The sequence below is a fragment of the Cricetulus griseus genome (genome assembly GCF_003668045.3).
Source record: "Cricetulus griseus strain 17A/GY chromosome 1 unlocalized genomic scaffold, alternate assembly CriGri-PICRH-1.0 chr1_1, whole genome shotgun sequence".
Taxonomy (NCBI): domain Eukaryota; kingdom Metazoa; phylum Chordata; class Mammalia; order Rodentia; family Cricetidae; genus Cricetulus; species Cricetulus griseus.
Window position 1 is genome coordinate 11,426,142 of NW_023276807.1, and position 8,467 is coordinate 11,434,608.

Below are 8,467 nucleotides of genomic sequence, written 5' to 3' on the forward strand. Positions count from 1 at the left end.
TCACAAAGTCATCAAGGCTCCGGAAACTCCTCGCCGCTCTCAGTCCTATAAACCTTACACAGGCTTTCCAGAGTGTCTGGCTTCCCACCACAAATAAAAACAAGTTTACTTTCCCAGAATCTCCAGCAAACCTCCTCCTCACCTCTCATTGGCTCTGGGTGTGACATGCCCCCTCCCAAAAAAGTCACGCTGGGCAAGAGAAGGAAGGGGGTATTGGTTAGCCACCGAGGGAGGAGCCAGTCCCACTGAGGGCACAGGTGGACCTAGAATTCTGGCTCCATCCGCCTCACCCTAATTTCTTGTGAGGAAACGGAGGCAGGAAGACTTGGGGGGTTCTGAGAAGGACTGAAATGACACTTAGGATACCAGGTGATAAGCTGGCCCCAGCTGTGATGGCCAGTACCCGGTGTGAGGGTGGTGTGGTAACAACTGAGTCAGGACTGGGGCTGGGGACTGCCCAAAGGCTAGATAAACCTGTTCCAGCTGGCTGGGGAGGGGGCGGGGCATCTGTAGAAACCTCTCCAGGTGATCCTGGTATGCAGCTGTAACTAACATGAACGTCCACGGTGGACAATCCACCCAGGAATGCTGAGGCCGCCACACACGCAGCCCTCAGACCCACCTTGGCCTCCATTTCCCAGTTTACCCCAGCACTTTGTTCATGTGAAGATAATCCTACCGCAGAGAAGTGAGAACTCCAGCCTGTGGGGCTGGGCCTACACAGGATGTTGCTAAGTTTCTTTCTTCACCCCTTCCCAAGCCCCCAGCCTTGACCCAGAAAAGATTAGAGGGCACACAATCGAAGAGGAATTTATTCCAATGACTGACAGTGAGGCTGCAGGCTCCCACACAGAAAACAGGAAGTCAGACCTTGGGAGCCTGTCCTCTGGGCCTAGAGCCTCAGTGAGGCTTACCAGCGCCTCACCTCCAGCCCATGAGGGAGGGAGAATCATATAGAACATTGGAGAGGGCTGGCGGCCCGAGGTCTCAGGTGCTCCTGAACACAGCCCATCCTGGGCCGAGGATGAGACCAGAGAAGACAGGCTGGGTGTGGGGAGACCTGGGGCTCAGCCACAGGCAGCCTCAACCACCTGTCCACACTGTGGGGATCCCTCGGCCTTGCTGGCCAGGCTGTAGTAATAGTTCCGCATGCGTTGTTCCACGGTCAGGAAGTCAGGGCGGTCCTCCCACCTGTAGGGGTGAGGAGACCCAGAAACACAATGTGAGCCAGAGGGGCAGGAAGGTATTAAGGGATAACAAGTTGGGGGTAGATTTTCAGGGCTCAGAGGAGCGTGGGGACTGTTGGATGATGTCTTCTTGGTGTGAAAGTAATGGGATTCTGGGGTGTCCACTCCAAAACAAGGAGAGCTGTCGGCCCACATAGCACAGATGATAATCATACCGCATTGTGGAATGTCCAGGAGGGTACAGAAACAGTGCGTTGAAGGTCAGAGTGAAAACTACTGCCCACAGGGAGCCGGGATACTGGATGCAGCCATGTCGGGTATGTGAGCCAGGCACAAGCTTATGTGGGGGCAGATATGTGGCCTGGAATGGAGGTTGTCCCACTGTGAGCAGGCTTGACCAAGGGGAGTTGTTTGTGCTACTGGGGTGGGATTTGCAGGGTGCAAGCCTCTGCCTTGGCTGTCCTGGGTGTTTTCTGAAGGAGCCTGAATTAACATGAGTTTAAATAGGGTGAATGAACCTGTAAGCTAGAGTGTTTTAAAGTCAATGTTGTGTCATTTTGTGGAGTATCAAATGCTGGAATGCCATGTTTCATAATTGCTATAAGGTGACCCTTGTTTGTGTGTGTTGCTTGTCATCTGCCTTGGGTGGGGCTGGGTGATGGGAGTTGAATGACTTGGGTCCTGCATGAATGGCTTCCTCGAGACATTGGACGTTGAGTGTCATCTTGTAGGGGCTGAGAATTGAGTACTGGAAGTTCATCCCGGTTCTGGAGCACCTGCTGGGTGACAGCCCAGCTGTGGTGGTCTAGTACTGTTGGATCTGTGTGCCGAGGGTGGCAGGGCCCGTGGCTGCATTGTACTGGGGCGGGGAGGGGCTAAGTATGGAGGGGATGGAGTAAAGGTGGAATTCAGAAAGACTGAGACGCAGGTGGGATCTTTGTGGGAGCACCCACAGATAGATCACTCTATCTAGAATACTAGATAGAGTGAAGGTGACACTGACTGGGCATGAGGACTTCTTCTCCAGTCCCAGGACTGAATGGCCAGACCCGCTCCCATCTGGAACTCACTTGTAGGTCCAGCAATCGCTCATAAGTGAATACATTTCGGTCGGACACTCTGGGGGGCATTCCATCCTCTTGCCCTGCTTGATGAAGTCCAGGACCTCAGGGCCCTTCATTTTCTGCTCAGGCCAGGGACAAAAAGGCAAGTGTGAGGATCCCGGCTCCCTCACGTTGGTCCCCTCCCCAGCCCACCACTGCTGAGCTCTGCCCAGCCTGCCTTGTAGGGCTTCTGGCCATAGGAGAAAGCCTCCCACATGGTGACCCCATAGCTCCAGACGTCACTGCGGCTGGAGAATTTTCGGAAGTTGATGCATTCTGGAGCATACCACTTCAGGGGCCACTTCCCAGCGGAACGGGCCTGAAAAAGGGAGGTGCTGCTAGGACAGGAGCCCGGGACCTCTGGCCCACCAACCACCTCCACCTAGACACTACTGAGGTGGCACTCACCGTGTAATAGCTGTCATCAGCACCTAGTGCCTTGGACAGGCCAAAGTCACTGATCTTGGCATAGTGCCGATTGACCAGTAGGACATTCCGGGCTGCCAAGTCACGGTGCACAAAGTTCTTCTCCTCCAGATACTTCATGCCCATGGCTACCTGGTGCAGCAGTTCAGCCACGTTGCTGACGGGGATCTCCTCCCTGGGGCAGAGGGGAAGGTGGAGTCAGCCTCATTTCCCATGGGGCATGGGTGCAGCACAGAAAATCAGGGCAGCAGTGAGAGGGCTGGCATCTAGAAAGTTCTTGTCAGTAGTGCCAGATGCCGAGTGCTCCGTAAGCATCAGTTTGTTCAGTGTTCACAGGAGCCCTGGGCTCAGATCCTGCTATCACCTCCATGGTGCACATGGAGAAACAGTCAGGAGTCCTACTTTGGAGTATGAGTGTGGGCATCAGAGTACACATTGGGCAGGCATATGTCTATGAAGGAGTAAAGGCAAGTGGTGTGTGTGTGTGTGTGTGTGTGTGTGTGTGTGTGTGTGTGCGCGCATGTGTGTGTGCATGCGTGTGTGTGTGTGTGTGTGCATGTGTGTGCGCGCGCATGTGTGTGTGCATGTGTGTGTGTGTGTGCGCGTGCGTGTGCATGTGTGCGTGTGTGTGTGTGTGTGTGTGTGTGTGGTGTGTGTGCGCGCGCGCGCGCGCGCATGTGTGTGTGTGTGTGTGTGTGTGTGTGCATGCATGGTGTGTGTGCGTGCGTGCGTGCTTGTGTGTGTGTGCGTGCGTGCGTGTGTGTGCCCTCCCAGCTCCATCCCCCACCCTGTGAGCAGCCAACCACCCAGGCTCACTTCTTTCCAAGCAGGAACTTGTGCAGGGGCCCGCCGCCTGCCATCTCCATGACCAGCATGAGTGCCTCGGCCTGGCACACGCCGATGAGCCGCACGATGTAGGGGTTGTCCAGTTGGTGCATGATCTGGGCTTCCCTCATCATCTCATCCTTGTCAGCCTTCTCTGTACTGTGCTTCAGCACCTTGATGGCCACGTCGATCTGCTTCCTGCCCAGGGGCACAGCCACACACACACACACACACACACACACACACACACACACACACACACGCAGTGCCGGTGTGAACCGGGCAAGCACGCACCCAACCTGCCTCTCCTGTCCCCTGAGTTCTACAGTACATCCCCTGGCTTGCTGCCGGGACATCCACTCCCCAAGATGCCTGGGACTCCCCCAGCCTGAGACACCTCCCCAGGGAGAACCTCCATGTATGCCATAGCCTGTCAACACAGGGGCCAGGACTACCCTCTCTGCCATAACTTCAACTTAGCCAAGCCCTCCCTAGCAAAGGGCAGTGTCTCCCTCTCAGGTGTCCCCAGGCTTTCCACATAAGGGTCCAGCATGTCACATCCCACCCTTGAGTCTGCTTCTCAGGCAAGCTACCACGAGACAGATGCCCCAGCTCCTATTGCTCCTGACTCAGATGGCCCCGCCCTGGCAGAAGTGGTGGGTCATACTTGCGCATCCGGTAGACCCCCTGGCGCACTGAGCCAAAGTTGCCACAGCCAAGTTCAATATCAGCCACGATGAGGTTCTCACGCTTCAGGAAGAGCTTCTTGTCTTTAAGCTCCTCAGGGTCACTGTAGGGACTCTCATATACGCTCGTGTCCATGGGCATCGGCCGTGGCTTGCCTGAGGATGCTGGGCGCGCTGGGCACACACACAGTCATGCACTCCCACATCAGAAAAAGGAGGGCGGCAGAGGATGTAGAGGGCAAGGGAAGCTCAGCCACACCAGACCCATGGCCACAGACCATGATTTACCCATGCCCGTGTGTCAGCATGCACCAGATATACAGACATACAGACAGGCATGTTGGGTATAGGCATGACTGTGCATGGGACAGGCACCTGTCAATGGCTCTAGCCTTGTCATCTCTTGCTAAGTCCCACAGCCCAGCCAGGGACCCTGCTTTCAGTTGGGCATAAGCCAACCCATACCTCCACCTCCACCTCCACCAGCTCACCTGGTTCAGGGGTATATCCATCCGAGTTCAGGGTGTCAACTCGTCTCTGAGGGTAAAAGTCACAGGGTCAGCAGCAGTCTGCCAGGGAGGACCCATGCCTGCTGAGGACACCCCAGGAACCGTCCCCTCCATAGCAATCTTCCCTCCACCCCAAGCTCCCTGAAGTCATCCACCCAGTGCCCAAGTCTCAACTCTAAGGGACCCTGGCTCACCTGAGGAAGTGTGGATGGATGAGCTGGGAGAGTGGGGGCTGCAGCTGTTGGGGAACAGAAGGGACAGTGGGTACGGGAGATGGCCTCCTACATGCTTGTCCGTCTCCCGCCTCTGACCCCCCTCACCTTCGGTGCTGGCGCTGCTGTTGGGGCAGGCCTCTTTCAAGCGGTAAATAAGCCCGTCTGCCTTCAGCTTTAGGTACTCCACCAGCTGTGGAAACGGGTGTCAGGTGTGGCCCTCTCAGCCCCCCAGGAGCTGAGCACCCCACCACAGGGCTCTCCCTGGAACATGGCGGGCCTACCTGCCAGAGCGTGTCAAACTTGGTGCCTTCAGGAATGTAGAATTTGCCAGCCTTGTCCTGGCTGATGAGATAGTGGTACACAGTTTTCCCATAGATCAGGGACAGTGCGTATGTGCCCTGCTCCTTCCGGGGCCTCAGCCTGGAGGGGGAGGAAGGGCGTCATCCCTACAGCAATGGGGAGATTCCTGTTTCTCGGTTCCCTCTACTAACACAGGTGCCATGGTCTGCACACCCAGAACCTCACGAAGCAGGAGCAGAGAATGAGAAAGCCATGGGTGGGTGCCACCAAACCGCTGCACTTGTATGGTGACCATGGTGGAGAGAGGCCAATGCTGAGTGTACAGGAGATAATCCAGGGGCAGACTTGTATCCCTTCACAGGGGAACACTAATGGCCCATAGTGGACATGGAGCCATGGGGTGGGTCATCCATACACAGGGCCACCTGTTCTTCCACAGTAGTGACATGTTTGCTACCCCCTGGGAGACAGACGTCCTCAGGGGACCTAATCATCAGAGGTATATTCAGGGGTCATCAGGGGTATATTCAGGTGTCATCAGGGGTATATTCAGGGGTCATCAAGGGTATATTCAGCCATACACTTGGCTATCTGGTTGCCTGGGTGACTTTGGCTGATGTCCGGATGACATCTATACAACACACACACACACACACACACACACACACACACACACACACGCAAGAAAGCTGCACCTGGCAGGGTTTTCAAATGCTTCAGAGGGTCTCCAACCATAACAAACTCACGAACAGCCACATGACCCCAGCCACGGCTCAGATACACACAGTCACACAGTCACACAGGAACAAGAACTGACATTTAATGCCATCTTGCTCATGCTGTTGCTTTACATGTATCCAATCATGTGATCCTGTACACAGGTCCCAGGCAGGTACTGCTATAGGACAGGTTGAAGTGGCTAAGGTGGTTGCTTCAACATCTCCTACAGAGCCTCTACCTCTCTCAGTATAAAGGCCAAGGCCAGCCGGGAGGTAGTGGTGCACAACTTTAATCCTAGCACCAGGAGGCCAAGACAGGCAGATCTCTCTGAGTTTGAGGCCAGCCTGGTCTACAGAGTAAGTTCTAGGACAAGCTCCAGAGCTACAAAGAAACCCTATCTCAAAAAGAAAAAAAACAAAAAACACAAACCACATGAGAAGTCAATTCCTGCCTCAGGCCTTTGCGCCTGTCACCAGGTTTATTAGAAACACCCTGCATCCCAAAACATCTTTTCTACATTGGTTTGGCTTTTCCGGTGTGGGAGTTGAACCCAGGTCCTCTTGCATGCTAAGCAAAGGCTCCATCATGAGCTACCACCAACCCTCCTTCTGAAGCCGTCTTCTCAGTAAGCCTCCTTCCGTCACCTCACCTAGCATTGTAGCCTCTTCTCACACAGCACTCAGCACCATCTGACAAGGGTTCTGTTAGGTTCCTGTCTCCTCGGCACAGTCAGCTCTGTCTAGTCATATAATTGCCTGCTGCTCAGTCCAAGCCTCACAGCCAGCAAATGGCAAAAGCTGGGCTCAACACAGATGCACCAACTTTGGAGTCTCTACAGTTCGCTGTGAGGACATTACCATATCGAAGTACCACTGTGCATGTCTGCATAGACACACTCGCCCTCCAGACCCACGTGCACACTCGGGTCTGCCCATCTGCCCCCCCCCCCAGGATCTCAGCCAACAAGTCCCCGGGCCCTCATCACCTGGATCCCCGTGCCCCACATACAGGAACTTGCCGTCTGTCTGCTGGCCGGAATAGAGCTTTCGTTCGGCCTCCTCGCGAGTCAGGCTGCTGTGGTACCAGGGCATCCGCTCATGGGCTGTGGTGGCAATGAGCTTCTCCACCTGTGGGGCCTGGCTGATGATGGCCTGCTCTAGTGCATCGCCCTGAGGAGGAGAGGAGAGGAGCGTTGTGAGCATGGCCATGTGGACAGCCACCGGAACCTGCTTGCATGGTCTAGACTCTCCAGAAACGACCCCACTCTGGCACAACATCCACAAGCGGTCGAGGGTAACCTCCACCAGCTCTAAAGTCTCCTAATCTAACCAGGGAGGCACAGCAGCCAGGCCTCACCTCCTACTCAGCTTGGAGCTCATCAGCTTCAAAATCCTATACAATTCCTCGCTCAGACATAGCACGTGCTGTGACCTACAGCCATAGTCGCTGTCTGCCATTCTACTACAGGACACAGGCCCACCCTTCATGGTCCTCTCTTGTCACCTCCCCACCTTTCAGTCTATCATAGATAGTCGAGTACCACAGCATCACTCCGGCTGCACAAGACAAGCCCGGACCTACATGTCCCCCTTCCAGGTCACAGGCTCAACCAAGTCCTGGGCACACTTGCTTCCAAATCCCAGACCTTGAAGCGTCTTGCAAGCCAGTGAAGACCCAGCACGCCTCTCCAGCCGTCAGGCCCCGCCCATGCACGGCCACGCCCCCTGGCCACGCCCTCACCTCCAGCTTCCAGGTCTGGCGCACGTAGTCGCGCACCATGGCATCGCGCAGGCAGTCGAAGACCCCGGGCTGCGGCTCGAGACCCGGCGGCCGGTTGCACGGCTTGCGCAGGTTGCAGGGCAGCCCGTCGGGGTCTTGCGAGTAGAACTGGCAGAGCTCGGCTGGGCCGCAGTGCGCCTTCCCGCCCGCTATGGCGTAGGTGCCGTTGAGTTGGCGCTCGATGGGAAAGTGGTGGAAGCGCACGTCGTGCACCAGCGACAGCACGTAGCCCCCCAGCGAGCGCAGGCACTGGCGCAACAGGAACAGCCCGTCAGCCATGCCTGCCAGCTTCAGGTGCTCCTCCGCCTCGGCGCGCGAGATGCTGCCATAGAAGAAGGGCAGGTGCGCCGCGGGGTCGGGCATCGCCGGGCCCTGTGGGTGCAGAAAGCGTGGCACAACCGTCAGGACCCGCAGCCTTTCCCGAACCCCCGCCGTCAGGGCCAGAGAGAACCCACGAAGATGGGCATCTATAGGGTATAGCCAGAGGCGCCTCATCTTTGCACCAGAGTCAATTCCGGAGAAGAGTGGCTGTGTCCTGGGCACCCATCCGAGTCTGAAACTTTTCAGGAACCTGCGCACAGAGCATCCAGACACCCTAGAGGTCCCCATGCCTGAACCGTCCCTTCATTTCCCCAAACACGTTGCTTTTCTTTTGCGTTTCAAGCATATTACATATAATTAATATTACATGAGGATATTACATATAAAATATTGTCG

General features: G+C 55.8%; 1 protein-coding gene across 3 annotated transcripts; it reads right to left on the reverse strand.

Annotated features, from left to right (window-relative positions):
• Positions 1 to 1,067: 1,067 nt before the first annotated feature.
• LOC100767740 (tyrosine-protein kinase ZAP-70) lies at positions 1,068 to 8,116 on the reverse strand. Of its 3 annotated transcripts, none has more exons than XM_035453440.1 (12): positions 7,712 to 8,116; positions 6,980 to 7,140; positions 5,233 to 5,371; positions 5,057 to 5,141; positions 4,931 to 4,974; positions 4,719 to 4,764; positions 4,209 to 4,401; positions 3,533 to 3,739; positions 2,699 to 2,891; positions 2,469 to 2,609; positions 2,258 to 2,370; positions 1,068 to 1,191 (listed from the first exon to the last, which is right to left on the reverse strand). In XM_035453440.1, the coding sequence occupies exons 1-12, from the start codon at positions 8,111 to 8,113 to the stop codon at positions 1,068 to 1,070; spliced, it is 1,848 nt and encodes a 615-aa protein (XP_035309331.1). In that variant the 5' UTR covers positions 8,114 to 8,116. The 3 variants fall into 3 exon arrangements, with proteins under 3 accessions (XP_035309331.1, XP_035309330.1, XP_035309329.1); XM_035453439.1 differs by having other exon boundaries at positions 4,209 to 4,392; positions 7,712 to 8,113; XM_035453438.1 differs by having other exon boundaries at positions 4,719 to 4,772; positions 4,933 to 4,974; positions 5,048 to 5,141; positions 7,712 to 8,113.
• Between the last annotated feature and the right edge of the window lie 351 nt (positions 8,117 to 8,467).

Coding starts and splice junctions, on each gene's coding strand:
- LOC100767740 (XM_035453438.1), bottom strand. CDS start 8,113: ATGCCCGACCCCGCGGCGCACCTGCCCTTCTTCTATGGCAGCATCTCG. Junction 5,372..6,979: donor CAGACAGACGGCAAGTTCCT/GTATGTGGGGCA, acceptor CTCCCCCTCCAG/GCTGAGGCCCCGGAAGGAGC. Junction 4,773..4,932: donor TCATCCATCCACACTTCCTC/AGGTGAGCCAGG, acceptor CCTGTGACTTTT/ACCCTCAGAGACGAGTTGAC.